At 39.3% G+C, this 17,144-nt stretch overlaps 1 protein-coding gene across 1 annotated transcript in view; it reads left to right on the top strand.

Annotated features, from left to right (window-relative positions):
- LOC128644604 (catalase) overlaps positions 1-15,116 on the top strand; it is a 74,025-nt gene extending 58,909 nt beyond the window's left edge. The window contains exons 6-9 of the mRNA XM_053697150.1: positions 10,147-10,272; positions 12,485-12,676; positions 13,492-13,644; positions 14,955-15,116. Of these exons, the coding sequence (XP_053553125.1) occupies positions 10,147-10,272; positions 12,485-12,676; positions 13,492-13,644; positions 14,955-15,101 (618 nt within the window). The 3' untranslated portion in view covers positions 15,102-15,116. The remainder of the gene's footprint in view (positions 1-10,146; positions 10,273-12,484; positions 12,677-13,491; positions 13,645-14,954) is intronic.
- The last annotated feature ends 2,028 nt before the right edge of the window (positions 15,117-17,144 follow it).

The following is a 17,144-nucleotide window of genomic DNA, read 5'->3' as shown; positions in this document are numbered from 1 at the left end:
TGCAGAAGAGGTCTTCCATCCGATTGAAGTCTTCATCCAAGCGGCATCTTCTATCGTCATCCATCCGGAGCGGAGCGGCAGCATCCTGAAGACCTCCGACGCGGAACATCCATCCTGGCCGACAACTGAACGACGAATGAAGGTTCCTTTAAATGACGTCATCCAAGATGGCGTCCCTCGAATTCCGATTGGCTGATAGGATTCTATCAGCCAATCGGAATTAAGGTAGGAATATTCTGATTGGCTGATGGAGTCAGCCTATCAGAATCAAGTTCAATCCAATTGGCTGATCCAATCAGCCAATCAGATTGAGCTCGCATTCTATTGGCTGATTGGATCAGCCAATCGGTTTGAACTTGATTCTGATTGGCTGATTCCATCAGCCAATCAGAATATTCCTACCTTAATTCCGATTGGCTGATAGAATCCTATCAGCCAATCGGAATTCGAGGGATGCCATCTTGGATGACGTCATTTAAAGGAACCGTCATTCGTCGTTCAGTCGTCGGCCAGGATGGATGTTCCGCGTCGGAGGTCTAAAGGATGCTGCCGCTCCGCTCCGGATGGATGACGATAGAAGATGCCGCTTGGATGAAGACTTCAATCGGATGGAAGACCTCTTCTGCACCGCTTGGATGAAGACTTCTACCGGATGGAGGACCTCTTCTGCACCGCTTGGATGAAGACTTCTACCGGATGGAGGACCTCTTCTTGCTCCGCTTGGATGAAGAATTTGGCTCGGCTGGGTGAAGACGACTCAAGGTAGGGAGATCTTCAGGGGCTTAGTGTTAGGTTTATTTAAGGGGGGTTTGGGTTAGATTAGGGGTATGTGGGTGGTGGGTTGTAATGTTGGGGGGGGTATTGTATGTTTTTTTTTACAGGCAAAAGAGCTGAACTTCTTGGGGCATGCCCCGCAAAGGGCCCTGTTCAGGGCTGGTATGGTAAAAGAGCTTTGAACTTTAGTAATTTAGAATAGGCTAGGGCATTTTTTTATTTTGGGGGGCTTTGTTATTTTATTAGGGGGCTTAGAGTAGGTTTAATTAGTTTAAAATTGTTGTAATATATTTCTAATGTTTGTAAATATTTTTTTATTTTTTGTAACTTAGTTCTTTTTTATTTTTTGTACTTTAGTTAGTTTATTTCATTGTATTTATTTGTAGGAATTGTATTTAATTTATTTATTGATAGTGTAGTGTTAGGTTTAATTGTAGATAATTATAGGTATTTTATTTAATTTATTTATTGATAGTGTATTGTTAGGTTTAATTGTAACTTAGGTTAGGATTTATTTTACAGGTAAATTTGTAATTATTTTAACTATTTTAGCTATTAAATAGTTCTTAACTATTTAATAGCTATTGTACCTGGTTAAAATAAATACAAAGTTACCTGTAAAATAAATATTAATCCTAAAATTAGCCCAGAAAGCTCTTAACTACTGACTTTTTTCTGCGGCTGGAGTTTTGTCGTTAGATTTCTAACGCTCACTTCAGACACGACTCTAAATACCGGAGTTAGAAAGATCTCATTGAAAAGATAGGATACGCAATTGACGTAAGGGGATCTGCGGTATGGAAAAGTCGCGGCTGAAAAGTGAGCGTTAGACCCTTTTTTTAATGACTCCAAATACCGGCGGTAGCCTAAAACCAGCATTAGGAACCTCTAACGCTGGTTTTCACGGCTACCGCCAAACTCCAAATCTAGGCCTATGAAAACTGTACAAGCTGCACTGATCTAACAAGCTAGCTTGATGTAACAAGCTAGGGGTATTCAATTTAAAGGTAATAACAGTCACATGCTTCTAATTAGCAAAGGTCATAAATTACTGCAGGATCAAACAGGGCCTGATCAAGCAATGCAGGTGACACCTTTCTTATCAAAGTGGAAGACAGAGAAATTAAAGTTTTTTTGTACTTTAGTTAGTTTATTTCATTGTATTTATTTGTAGGAATTGTATTTAATTTATTTATTGATAGTGTAGTGTTAGGTTTAATTGTAGATAATTATAGGTATTTTATTTAATTTATTTATTGATAGTGTAGTGTTAGGTTTAATTGTAACTTAGGTTAGGATTTATTTTACAGGTAAATTTGTAATTATTTTAACTATTTTAGCTATTAAATAGTTCTTAACTATTTAATAGCTATTGTACCTGGTTAAAATAAATACAAAGTTACCTGTAAAATAAATATTAATCCTAAAATAGCTATAATATAAATATAATTTATATTGTAGCTATATTAGGATTTATTTTACAGGTAAGTATTTAGCTTTAAATAGGAATAATTTATTTAAGAAGAGTTAATTTCGTTAGATTAAAATTATATTTAATTTAGGGGGGTGTTAGTGTTAGGGTTAGACTTAGCTTTAGGGGTTAATACATTTATTAGAATAGCGGTGAGCTCCAGTCGGCAGATTAGGGGTTAATAATTGAAGTTAGGTGTTGGCGATGTTAGGGAGGGCAGATTAGGGGTTAATACTATTTATTATAGGTTTAGTGAGGCGGATTAGGGGTTAATAACTTTATTATAGTAGCGGTGCGGTCCGCTCGGCAGATTAGGTGTTAATAAGTGTAGACAGGTGGAGGCGACGTTGAGGGGGGCAGATTAGGGGTTAATAAATATAATATAGGGCTCGGCGGTGTTAGGGGCAGCAGATTAGGGGTACATAGCTATAATGTAGGTGGCGGCTCTTTGCGGTCGGCAGATTAGGGGTTAATTATTGTAGGTAGCTGGCTGCGACGTTGTGGGGGGCAGGTTAGGGGTTAATAAATATAATATAGGGGTCGGCGGTGTTAGGGGCAGCAGATTAGGGGTACATAAGTATAACATAGGTGGCGGTCGGCAGATTAGGGGTTAAAAAAATTTAATCGAGTGTTGGCGATGTGGGGGGGCCTCGGTTTAGGGGTACATAGGTAGTTTATGGGTGTTATTGTACTTTAGGGCACAGTAGTTAAGAGCTTTATGAACCGGCGTTAGCCCAGAAAGCTCTTAACTACTGACTTTTTTCTGCGGCTAGAGTTTTGTCGTTAGATTTCTAACGCTCACTTCAGACACAACTCTAAATACCGGAGTTAGAAAGATCTCATTGAAAAGATAGGATACGTAATTGACGTAAGGGGATCTGCGGTATGGAAAAGTCGCGGCTGAAAAGTAAGCGTTAGACCCTTTTTTTAATGACTCCAAATACCGGCGGTAGCCTAAAACCAGCGTTAGGAGCCTCTAACGCTGGTTTTCACGGCTACCGCCAAACTCCAAATCTAGGCCTATGAAAACTGCACAAGCTGCACTGATCTAACAAGCTAGCTTGATGTAACAAGCTAGGGGTATTCAATTTAAAGGTAATAACAGTCACATGCTTCTAATTAGCAAAGGTCATAAATTACTGCAGGATCAAACAGGGCCTGATCAAGCAATGCAGATGACACCTTTCTTATCAAAGTGGAAGACAGAGAAATTAAAGTTTTAAGGTAATAAAGACATACCATAGATAAAGATTTGTTGGGGGGAAAGGCAATTATAGTGTGAGCCAGTACCCAGTTTGTTAAATTTTGAGCCTTTTTGAGGGTTTTTTTATACCAATTTTTTTCTGTAGTGTAGTTGCCCCCCTCAATACCCTACCCCCCTCCCAGATCACTTTCCCAACATGTATCCCCCCCTCTCCCTCCTTCCCTTTCACAATGTTGTTCCATAGTGTAGCGGATCCCCCCCTGCGCATGCGCTCCCTCCCGCCTCCCGTGTGCGCTCCCGCCTCTCCCCCCTCTCCCCCCTCCACCTGGCACTTATTAGCGGATATCCTCCAGCGATGGGCCGCCCACCCGCCTCCCTGCTATGTCTCCCACCCACGAACGATCAGCACCATCACTGGCTGATGCAGAGAGAGAGTGGCTCTCTCTGCATCGGTGGGTAAAAAAAGTGTATTGCAGGATGCCTCAATATCGAGGCATCACTGCAATACCTTGAAAGCATCTGGAAGCGATCATGATTGCTTCCAGCGCTTGAAACCCCATTAACAAAATGTGCACAGTCTTTTTATATTTACACTTTTTTTCAGTCATCAGCTCCTACTGTGCATGTGCAAGAATTCACAGAATATACGCATATGCATTTGTGATTGGCTGATGTCTGTCACATGACACAGAGGGAGTGGAAATAGACATCACTGAAAATTGTCAGAATAAAATCATCTAATAATTTGAAGTTCAGACTAAGTGCTATTGCATTGTCTTTTTATCATGCATTTGTTTATTAAGCAAATCTACTGTATTTACTGGTCCTTTAAGGTTACTTTTCAGTCATCTGTATATTAGTGATCAGATCACCTGATGATGTACATATATTTTTCAGACTTTCACTCTTCAGAGTTTTTTAAGGTATTTTTCTGATTAAAGGGACAGTCAACACCAGAATTGTTATTGTTTAAAAAGATAGATAATCCCTTTATTACCCATTCCCCAGTTTTGCATAACCAACACTGTTCTATTAATATACTGTTTACCTCTGTGATTACCTTGTATCTAAGCATCTTCTGACAGCCCCCTGATCACATGACATCTTATTTATTATGTGTTGACTTTCATTTTAGCCAATTAGCGCAGTGTCTGCCACAAGCTACTTGCGTGATCACAATGTTATCTATATGGCTAACACGAACTAGCTCTCCCCTGTTGTGAAAAGCAAATAAAAAAGCATGTGATAAGAGGTGGCCTTCAAGGGCTTAGACATTATCAAATGAGCCTTCCTAAGTTTAGCTTTCAAATGAGAATACCAATAGAACAAAGCAAAATAATTGGTGATAAAAGTAAATTGGAAAGTTGTTTAAAATGACATGCCCTTTTTGAAACATGAAAGTTTATTTTTTTGGACTTGACTGTCCCTAACACATAGTTCATCTTTTATGTTGAGATTAAACCATAGTTGCCAACAGTCCCTGATTTCCAGGGACAGTCCCTGGATTTTGTTGTATGTCCCTGGATTTTTTTTGTCCCTGGAAATGTCCCTGAAAATCTCTTTTGCACAACATTTGTTGTTTGCATATATATATATATACACACACATACACATATACAGATAGATAGATGATAATTAGATATAGTGTATTATTTAAATATAATTAATTCCTAATGGAATATTGTTATTATTATTGAATGGGTTCACATATTATTTGTCTTTCTAATTTTGATGCTGTGTTGTAAAAATAAACATATGCCCAGAATGTGTTCCAGAGACTGGGTAGGTGTAAGAGCTTGGTGCTGTAATCTGTATAATAAACTATGGATAAGTCTAAATTATACTATTACTGGGTGTGTTTTGATTGCAGAACTGAGGGGCGGAGCAGTTGAACAGTAGGTCGTCAATACTCCAGTAACCCGCTTGCTTGCTCTGCTGCAAAGTGTCCCTGGATTTTTTTTTTAAATGTTGGCAACTATGATTAAACATTTTTTGTTATTAACTTAACCCTACTAAGTTTCAATAGTTTTTTTTCTGTTCCTGATGCTTTTATTAAAGGGACAGTCTACTCAAGAATTTTTATTCTTTAAAAAAAAAAAAAAAAGATAGATAAAAATGATAGATAATCCCTTTATTACCCATTCCCCAGTTTTGCATAACCAACACTTGTTTTAATACTCGTTTTACATCTGTGATTACCTTGTAGCTAAGCCTCTGCAGACTGCCCCCTTATCTCAGTGCTTTTGACAGCTTGCATTTGATTTAAACCAATATCACAAAAAACATGAGGAATAAAGGATAAGGATATAGTCCCAATAATGAATTAATGAAGAGAAATACTGTGTGTGTATGTATATATACATATCTATCTATCTGTCTGTCTATCTATCTATATATATATGTGTATATATATATATATATATATATATATATATATATATATATATATATATATATATATATATATAAACACTGTAACAATGATTGTAGTTCAGACACTCAATGGACCGTAATTACGTATTGGAGAGCTATATCTGAGGTTTCGTTGAAAACAGCATTACAATAGTATGTCCCCTCTAAGGCAACAAGAAGGTCTGCCACTGAATCTTCAGCTTTAAAATGTGTTATTTATTCCATGGAAACAAACGATACAAGATAAATATATACAGACTAGTATGGGTAGGTCACAACCAACAACAGCTCTACGGATACACACCAAATGTGCACTAAGTGTATGCTCCAATTTTGTAGCCAATATGCCACTGGGTCACCACAAACAAATCCGCCTTGATATACAACAAAGTCCTTCTTTGTATCGTTAAGTACTTCAACAATCGTTTCTCTGATCCTCTGCTTTTTTAAGGAGAAACAATCGTTAGTGTTTACCGATACAAAGATGGCTACAAGTCAAGGTTTCCCAGAGGAAGGTATCTTTTGTCCTACTTTTCAAAATATCCTGTAAAAGCAAAAGCCTTTGTTTCTTTCTGTTTAGGATCTAGAACACATGGGTGTGATTATTTCTGTATCTGTGTTGGCAAAGGCCAAGGTTTTTATTCCAACCTCTTTGTTTCCCAAAAAGAGGGAGCTTTCAGGCCTATTCTGGTTTTGAAAACTCTAAACACATTTTTCAGATTTCTTACTTTCAAGATGGATACTATTCAGACTATCATTCCTATTGTTCAGCAAGGGCCACAATAGTTTTGAAGGATGCGTGCCTTTATTTTCCTACCAAAAGGATCATCACAGTTCCTAAGATTTGTTTCCAGGACAAATATTTTTTTGTTTGTTGTCCTACAGTTTGGTCTGGCTTCAGCTCTGGGAACGCTCCTGTCTGTAATCAATGCTCAAAGTATTACAGTAGCTTCATGCTTGGACGATATCTTGATACGGGCTCCATCCTTACATTTAGTTGTATCTCATACAGACAGACAATTATTGTTTCTTTGCAAGAAAGTTTGTAGAATTAATGTTCCAAAGAGTTCTCTTTCTCCACAGACCAGGGTCTCCTTCCTAGGAGTAATTACTGACTTAATCTACTTTAGACTTTTTTTTTTTTTCACAAAAAAAACAAAAATCAGCAGCACAACCCAAAGATTCCTCCTTGAATGTTCTATTAAGAAGCACGGCCCCTTCTGGCCAACAACAATATTGCATAGTTTAATTATTTTCATGATTCCTTATAGTATCAATCTGTTATTTTCAGTAGGGTTAAAACAACCTCTTATATATAAAAATATCCTTCTATCAAAATACAACATATTTACATATAAACAGAATCATAGACGCAACCAGGTCCCTTTTAGTCATATTATAGAAAAAGCTGCCACTCTATCTCTTTAGTTCTTTGAGGTATAAAGATTCTAGCTTAAAAATCCAAAATGTTTCAGGTTTTTAAAGAAATCTCTATCACCCCCATGTCTTAGTGAAGGGGTGTGATCAATGATCTGGAATCTACTGAATGGCCTTCACTCACAAAATGGTTAGCTGCTAGTGCGTACAGATATTGGCAAGTAATAGTAGATTTATGCTTAACTATATTTTTCCTTACTCTCTGGGTGGTTTCCCCTACATAAAGCATGCCACATGAGCATTTGATTAAATATATGGCATTTATAGTGTTTCACGTATAGAAACCAGAAATTGTATATTTTATCCCTTTCCTTGGATGCATTAAGTATTGGTCCAAAATCATGTTATTGCAGCAATTACAGCTTAAACATGGATAGCAACCATAATTTTAAGATGTAAAATAACTCTGTCTCATCATCTTCTTTTCACTTCCAACAACTACCTAATTAAATGATCCCTTAAACTCATAAGTCTTTTGTAGGCAGACATTGGGAATAATTTAAAAACATGATGTGTGTGTGTCATAATGTGTGTATGTGGTATAATGTGTATGAGGCATGGTGTGTGTGTGGCATGGTGTATGTGGTGTGTGTGTGGTATAATGTGTGTGTGTGGCATAATGTGTGCGAGGTATGATGTATGAGGTGGCATGATGTGTGTATGCTGTATAATGTGTGCAAGGCATGGTGTATGTGTTTGTAACTGGGTGGCATAATGTGTGCGAGGCATGGTGTGTGTGTGTGTGTGTGGTATAATGTTTGCAAGGTATGATGTATGTGGGTGGCATTATGTGTGTATGTGGGATAATGTGTGCCAGGCAGGGTGTATAAGGTTGGCATGATGTGTGTATGTGGGATAATGTGTGCCAGGCAGGATGTATGAGGGTGGCATGATGTGTGTATGTGGTATAATGTGTGCCAGGCAGGGTGTATGAGGGTTGCATGATGTGTGTATGTGGTATAATGTGTGCCAGGCAGGGTGTATAAGGTTGGCATGATGTGTGTATGTGGGATAATGTGTGCCAGGCAGGATGTATGAGGGTGGCATGATGTGTGTATGTGGTATAATGTGTGCCAGACAGGGTGTATGAGGGTTGCATGATGTGTGTATGTGGTAGAATGTGTGCGAGGCATCGTGTGTGTGTGTGGTATAATGTAGGTTTGTGGTATAATGTGTGCAAGGTATGATGTATGTGGGTGGCATGATGTGTGTATGTGGGATAATGTGTGCCAGGCAGGGTGTATAAGGTTGGCATGATGTGTGTATGTGGGATAATGTGTGCCAGGCAGGATGTATGAGGGTGGCATGATGTGTGTATGTGGTATAATGTGTGCCAGGCAGGGTGTATGAGGGTTGCATGATGTGTGTATGTGGTATAATGTGTGCCAGGCAGGGTGTATGAGGGGGGCATGATGTGTGTATGTGGTATAATGTGTGCAAGGCCTGATTTATGCGGGTGGCATGATGTGTGTATGTGGTATAATGTGTGTGAGGTATGGTGTATGAGGGGGGCATGATGTGTGTATGTGGTATAATGTGTTTGAGGCATGGTGTATGAGGGGGGCATGATGTGTGTATGTGGTATAATGTGTGCGAGGCATGGTGTATGAGGGGGCATGATGTATGTATGTGGTGTAATGTGTGCAAGGCATGGTGTATGAGGGGGGCATGATGTGTGTATGTGGTATGTGTGCAAGGCATGGTGTATGAGGGGGGCATGATGTGTGTATGTGGTATAATGTGTTCGAGGCATGGTGTATGAGGGGGGCACAATGTGTGTATGTGGTATAATGTGTGCAAGGCATGGTGTATGAGGGGGGCATGATGTGTGTATGTGGTATAATGTGTGTGAGGAATGGTGTATGAGGGTGGCATTATGTGTGCATGTGGTATAATGTGTGCGAGGTATAGTGTATGAGGGTGGCATAATATGTGTATATGGTATGTGTGTGAGGTATGATGTATGTGAGTGGCATGATGTGTGTATGTGGTATTATGTTGTGTATGACATTGTGTGGGTCTTGGTGTGGTATATAGGGGTCCTGACGTCTGATTTAGTATGGGGCCCTAAAATTTGTAGTGGCCACCTAGCCTGATTCTATAAAGCACTTTGGGCTTGTGAAATTCTATAAGAAGTCTCCCAGTACTGTGAAGCCCCTTATAATTTTCCTTATTATACAATTAGTTTCCCCAGGTGTCCAGTATTCTACTGAACAGTTCGGTATTTTAGTAAGCTGTCCTGTAAAATCTTTACAAAAATACTTGACACTTAAATGTCAGTTTTTTTCTAAAGTCCCTGAGTGTTAGCTAAATGCGGAAAAGCCTCAACACATTACAAATATGGCTAAGAAAGAAGCAAGGGGCAATCAAGGGGGTCAAATCACTTATGTTGTGTTGCTCTCAACCAAAAAGGTACATTTATTTATGTGCCTGTTACTGGCAGCCAAGAAGTAAAATAACTGCTGAGTTGTGAAAAATATACATTCCTGGATCAAGAGTATGGGCTACTATAGAGCTTTTGGGGGAGCATTGTGTGACCGCACCTACCATCATGTTCAGTAAATAGAGGCAGCCCCTCTGAGTGACCTTATTATAGATTAATTAAATTTGCTATTTTAAACAGCCTGATTATGATTTCACATTTGTGGTGAATTTGATAAACCAGGTCCACTCAGTTTTAATCCCCCTAGACTAAACATTGCCAGTCCACCCTGCCACATTGGTCACACAATAAATTTTAGTTTATATCACACATAAATCTGATGAAGGGTCAGTGCAGATACTCTGCCCTGTGCTTATGTAAACCCCATCAGTGTCGATTCTGTGCTAATCTTCTACTATATTCCAGGTATCCTTCCTGTTCAGTGACCGTGGTATTCCTGATGGGCACAGACACATGAATGGCTATGGATCTCACACATTCAAACTAGTGAACGCTGAAGGGAAAGCTGTCTACTGTAAATTTCACTTTAAGGTAAGTCTGAGTCTGGTCTCTTTATAATGTGTCTGAGGGAATTTGAAGTGGACTCTGCTTGTGTCTTTGAAGGAGTGAGGTGTCTTGTTGTGTGTGAACAAACTAGGATCAAGGTAATGAGGTGAGTATGGGAAAGGTGTCTGAGAGTACGACTGAAGTGTCTTCATGAGTGTAGGTTAGGTCTGCTGTACAAAATATAGGTACTGCACAAATATAGTAATATAGTTCTCAAAGACCCACTAAAAAAAATGCTAATATTATAGTACTAAAATCTAATAAAATAAAATGTTAACACTAAGCTAATAAAAATACATTTTTTATATAAGAATCATAAACAATGACATCAACAAACACATGAATTACATAAAAATCATCAGTCCTTCCTTTGAATGAATGTCCATGGAAATATCAAATAAGTTCCATCTGGAAGAGATAAAAACACTATGGGGTATATTTATTATAGTGCGAGTGGACATGATACAATGTAGCGTATCATGTCCGCCGCACATCGATAAATGTCGACAGCATACGCTGTCATTGCACCAGCAGATCTTGTGAACTGCTGGTGCAATGCCACCCCCTGCAGATTCGCAGCCAATCGGCCGGTAGCAGGGGGTGTCAATCAACCCAATCGTATTCGATCGGGTTGATTTCTGTCCGCTGCCTCAGAGCAGCGGACAGAAATCAACTCAATCGTATTCGATTGCTCGCCGGAAAAGTTATGAAGGCTCGCCGGAAACAAGGGGCATCAAGCTCCATACAGAGCTTGATAAATCGGCCCCTATATGGTGTAGTAACTTCAGGCAAAGAACACATGCTTCCTATACTCATAAGATAGGACTACGATGCACAATCTCCAATCCAGGTAAGGTCTTTGCAAGTTTAGACCAAGGAAGGTAATGTGTTCTGAGTGTAGATCTAGTGTCTAAGTTATTTGGATTTAAATTTCTTTGTTCCTACAGTTCTGATGAGCAGAAACTCCCCAGTATGGAGATAAATCACACAAAATCTTTGGGGACTTTTTTGAGCATTATATTGCAATGTAGGTATCTTTCCTTCACACGCAGAGCTTGCATAGTGAGATAAAATGCTCCCAAGGTAAAATGTGCGTTTAAAATTCTTTGACCTCATTGTACTGATGAGACTCCTATGATAATATCAGCAATAATATAAGGAAAGGAAAGAGTATCCCCTAAGCTTTTGAAAGGATAAGTACAAAATATTGATTAAGTGTTGTATTGCGAAGCATACGTCAGGCGTTTCTGGCGTGGTCCGGTCCTGGCCGAGGGCTTCCAAATATATTGTTTGAAACTTGGTAACAAATTTGGTTTCTTGTGCTTTTCAGACTAGTAAGGGAATCCCCAGTACTTTTAAATAATTGTACTGGCGTTACACGCAAGTATAGCGGATCGCCAATCCTTTATGCTGCCTAGGGAGGTTTATGAGTCAGTCTGTATTTAGGGGCCTTTTGTTTTGTGTGACCCAGTCCAATGGGGATAATTGCCTGAAGATAGCATAATATATTTGATATTATACGGTATATATTGATATTAGGATGCTGATGTAAATATTTTCTTTTCATTTCTTTTAATTGTGTTTTGTTTCTCTTTTTATTATATTCTGAATAAAAGTTAAGTTTTATTTTATACCCTGATATCAGGGTTGAGACTCACACTTGATCAATAAAAGCAGGAATATAAAGCTTAGAAACCAGCCTTTTTTAGGTTCAGCACCCTGGATAGCACTTGCGTATTGGTGGCTACATTTAGCCAACCAATAAGCAAGCGTAACCTAGGTTCTGAACCAAAAATGGTCCGGCTCCTAAGCTTTACATTCTTGCTTTTTGAATAAAGATAGCAAGAGAACAAAGAAAATTGATTATAGGAGTAAATTAGAAAGTTGCTTACAATTGCATGCTCTATCTGAATCATTAAAGAAAAAAATGGGTTTAGTACCCCTTTAAGTGGGAGGTGTACGTAAAGTTAGAGTGTCTGTAAATGAGGCCTCTGGTGAGTGCTGGATGAAGCACGTCTCTGATGAAGTGCATGTAAGCATGCGCAAAACGCGTCATATATTTGGGATCACACCACTATAATCTTTGGCTCCAATCCAATAAACCTTTGGATTATATTCACCTTTGGACTCATTACTTCTTTTCTTTTGTGAGTGCTGGATTAAGTCTGCTATGACATTAACTGGTGTCCTGTTTCAGACCAATCAAGGTATTAAGAACCTGTCCGTGAAGGAAGCAGAACGTTTAGTAGTTAGTGACCCGGATTATGGGATTCGCGACCTTTTCCAATCCATCTGTAAAAAGAACTTCCCTTCTTGGACCTTGTACATACAAGTCATGACCTTTGAGGAGGCTGAGAAATGCCCATTTAATCCTTTCGACTTGACCAAAGTAAGTAAGTGCTGTAATGCAATGCTGGGTGTAATAGCTGGAGGGCTAGTGTTACCTACAGAGCTAAGCATGGTTGGCCAGGACAATGGATCTCTTGGCACATGGGGAGGTTTGGGTAGGCAGTGTGTGCTGAGGCTGGGAAGGGTTGGTTCGTCTCACCTCTGTGAATAAAATACTTCTAAATCTCCCTCAATTTTTCAGATGTTTAGTTAGTGCTGCACTCAGGAGCCTGCAGACCTTAAAAGCTGAGGTGGTAATAAAAAATCCCAGAAAGCTAAATATCCAGTATGTAGGTGGTACTGGGGGTCATGTAGAGATGTAGATAAGGGAGGGTAGTGGGTTACATTCGTCTACTCTAGTCACAGAATTCTAAAGTTGTCTGCTGCCCGTTAATATGGCCCTTTGAGTTGTGAGTCTGTGTGAGTATGAGGTTGTGCCAAATGCGGAAATGCCTAGAATAAGGGTGGCAAACCTACAACTCTTATAGATCATCCCCCTTACAGACTATTCACATTCTGCATCCCTCATAAATCATCACCCATTACAGACCATACACCCTCTCTCTGTGTACCTCTCTTAGATCCTCATCCCTTACAGACCATACACCCTCTCCCTGCACCCCTCATAGATCATGACCCCTTACAGCTCATACAGACTCTCCCTTCACTCTAATACATCATCACGCCTTACAGATCACACTCCTTCTCCCTGCACCTTCAATATCACTTTCTAATCTGTATTTGAAATCTATAAACATGTTTTATATAACGGCTCAGTCCAGTAAGCTTGTGTAACTGTTTGTTAACCCTCTCCAGGTCTGGACGCATAGGGACTACCCTCTTATCCCAGTGGGGAAGCTGGTCCTGAACAGGAACCCGGAAAACTATTTTGCCGAAGTGGAGCAGATTGCATTTAACCCAAGCAACATGCCACCTGGGATTGAGCCCAGCCCGGACAAAATGCTGCAGGTGAGGGAGTGTCTCATGAACTGTTCCCCAGACTTACATAGTGCATAAAAGCAACAGTCTATAGAGGATACAAGTACAGTCCTGTTGTCTTGTGTGTGTGTTCATCTACCCTGCAACAAATGCAGCACAGACTTCTAATAAAGTGTAAAAGTCGTCAAATGTTAATCAGCCTGTAACACTGTCACACCAGCAGTCTGTACACAGACGACGGCCTGCTAGACAGGGATCTCACACTTAGTAAGTACAGAAATCCCATACTCACACTCATTAGAGGGACATTAAACCCATATTTTTTTCTTTCATGATTTAGAAAGGACATGCCATTTTAAACAATTTACTTCTATTATCTAATATGTTTCATTCTCTTGATATCCTTTGCTACACTAGCTGCTGATTGGTGGCTGCACATAGATGCCTCGTGTGATTGGCTCACCCATGTGCATAGCTATTTCTTCAACAAAGGATATCTGAAAAATGAAGAAAGTTAGATAATAGTAATTTGAAACGTTGTTTAAAATTGTATTCTCTATCCGAATCTTGAAAGAAAATTTTGGGTTTAATGTCCCTTTAAGTACAGAAATCTCACACTCAGTAAGTACAGAAATCCTGCACTCACACTCAGTAAGTATAGGGATCTCACCCTCAGTAAGTATAGAAATCCCACACTTTCACTCAGTAAGTATAGGGAACTCACACTCAGTAATTACTTGGATTACACGCTCACACTCAAGTACAGGGGTCACACACTCATACTCAGTAAGAATAGGGGTCACACACTCACAATTAGTAAGTACAATGATCACACACACTCAGTAAGTTCAGAAATCTCACACTCAGTAAGTATAGGGATCTCACACTCATCAAGTACAAAGATAAAAAAAACTCACACTCATCAAGTACAGGGATCACAAACTCACTTCCAGCAAGTACATGGATCACACACTAAGTAAGTATAAGGATCACACTCACTCAATAAGTACAGGAATCCCACACACGCAGTAATTACAGGGATCACACACACACGCTCATTAAGTACAGGAATCGCACACTCACACTCAGTAAGTATAGGAATCACACACTCACACTCAGTATGTACAGGGTTCACACACTTACACTCAGTAAGTACAGAACTTTTACACTCACACTCAGTAAGTACAGGGAACACACAATTACACTCAATACAGAGATAACTGACGTTACTGTACAGTGTGTACTCTACCAATCACGCTATTATTTATTAAGAAGTGCTGAGACAATTACAGCCCAGCTCAGAACAGCAGCCTAAAACATGAGTTATCCCTTCTCCCCAGGGTCGTCTCTTTTCATACCCGGACACACACAGATATCGCCTAGGAGCTAATTACATGCACATTCCAGTGAACCGTCCCCGAGGAACACAAGTAAACAACTACCAGTGTGATGGACCTATGTGCTTATTCAGCATCCCAAGTAAGTAGGTTTGAATTAGCCCGTGCTTGTGGTGTTTGTGTGTATTAAGTGTGTATTGTATGTGTGTGAACTGTATGTGTGTATGTGTATTAAGTGTGTGTATTGTATGTGTGTGTATTAGGTGTATGTATGTGTTTTGTATGTGTGTTGTATGTATGTGTATTCAGTGTATGTTTGTAAACTATTTGTGTATTAGGGTGTATGTGTGTGTATTAGGTGTATGTATGTATGTATGTGTTCTGTGTGTGTGTTGTATGTGTGTGTATTAAGTGTATGTTTGTAAACTGTGGGTATTAGGGTGTATGTGTGTGTATTAGGTTTGTATGAATGTGTGTGCATTGTGTGTGTATATGTGTGTGTATTATGTGTATGCATTATGTGTGTGTGTGTGCATTGTGTGAGTGTATGTGTGTATATTATATGTGTGTATAAGTGTATGTGTGTGTATTGTGCATGTGTGTGTATGTGTGTACTGTATGTGTATTATGTGTATATTAGAATGTTTGTGTATTGTGTCCATGTGTGTATAAGTGTGTGTATTGTATGTGTGTGTATGTGCCTGTGTGTATATAAGTGTATGTGCGTTTTTGTGTGTGTGTATATATGTGTATATATATATATATATGTGTGTGTGTGTGTGTATGTATATGTGTATATATATATATATATATATATATATATATATGTGTGTGTGTGTGTATGTATGTATATATGTGTATATATATATATATCGTTTTGAAGAAGGAAAAGCACTCCTGGTGAAAGAAATAAAGGCCAATATCACCTGCTGTGCCCAGGGTGCATATCAAATGCACGATACACTTTCCAAAAATAGAAGGCACTCACTGGGTCTTGAAAGAAAAACGACTTTATTTGTGACGTTTCGGGGTCATCCCCGTTTTCAAACCGAGAATAATCAATATCACTGTCCAGCACCTTCTAATAGTTCATGTGCACGCTGTAGGGGCCTGCAACCCCAAACAATAAACAAAGATACAATACCAGCAGCACCGTGATCCAGAGTTTACAAATACTCAATTTTATTCTTGCAAAGAGGGAACAAGAAAGACAACGTTTTGGGCTATCTGCCCTTATTCATGTCATGAATCTTTGTTTCCCCGTTTTCAAACAGACATACAATGTGAACAACTTACTCACCCTTTTTAAAACACCTTTGGAACCCCATTGTGGTGTTGCTGACTGCGTAACCGGAAGTAGCTGCAATCATGTGACTCACGTTACTTACTCACCGTTGTCGTGGCAACCGGACGCTAGCCAGCAACGCCTGTGACAAAAAAATAAAGCAACATGTTTAAAATATGGCAGAATGAACAGTACATGTTGGCAAGAGGGTCATCATCTCAGCATATAGATTACTCAGGAAGGTACTAATCTAGCGGTAGAGGGTTCACATTTTAATTATCCAGACACTATAGTCCTATTAATACCAGTAATAAGCATATCTATTGTTACCTGGTGAGAACTCTGGCTATAAAGAGAAACATATCCCTAGTGAAACTTCTCATTACAATAATTATACATTACTTTCCTGGTTTACATAAAAATGAGTACATAGAGTCAAGCATTTTGTGGGGTAAAAAAATAAATATACAATAAGCAGTGGAATAATATCAGCAGAATATTGGCCATAGGCCCTATATAAGCCTATTTTATACCCATTAATACAGATCTATTGGTTTTCCCAGACATTATGAAATCTGAGTGTGTTGCCCAGACTCATAGGAAACAGTGCCAGTCCAGATGCACATTCAGTCCTTGAGGTGTCATTGTCCCTAGAGTATGAAGCCATCTAGATTCTTGCCGCAATAGTAGCTTTGCCCTATCCCCTCCTCGTTATAAGGGAGGTACATGATCTATTATTATGTATTTCAAGTCCTTGACACTGTTTCGCCTGTGGTTGTTCTGATGTCCCCTTGTTGATTGCTGCCCTGATGGCATAGCGGTGATTCGCCATTCTGGTTCTAAGGTCGTCTACGGTCTTGCCGACATAGAAGAGCCCACATACACATTGTAGTAAGTATACAACATTA

This window comes from Bombina bombina, unplaced genomic scaffold (assembly GCF_027579735.1).
Source record: "Bombina bombina isolate aBomBom1 unplaced genomic scaffold, aBomBom1.pri scaffold_530, whole genome shotgun sequence".
NCBI classification, from domain to species: Eukaryota; Metazoa; Chordata; class Amphibia; order Anura; family Bombinatoridae; genus Bombina; species Bombina bombina.
The sequence above is the reverse complement of the archived record's forward strand: the minus strand, read 5'-3'. Positions and strand labels throughout refer to the sequence as shown.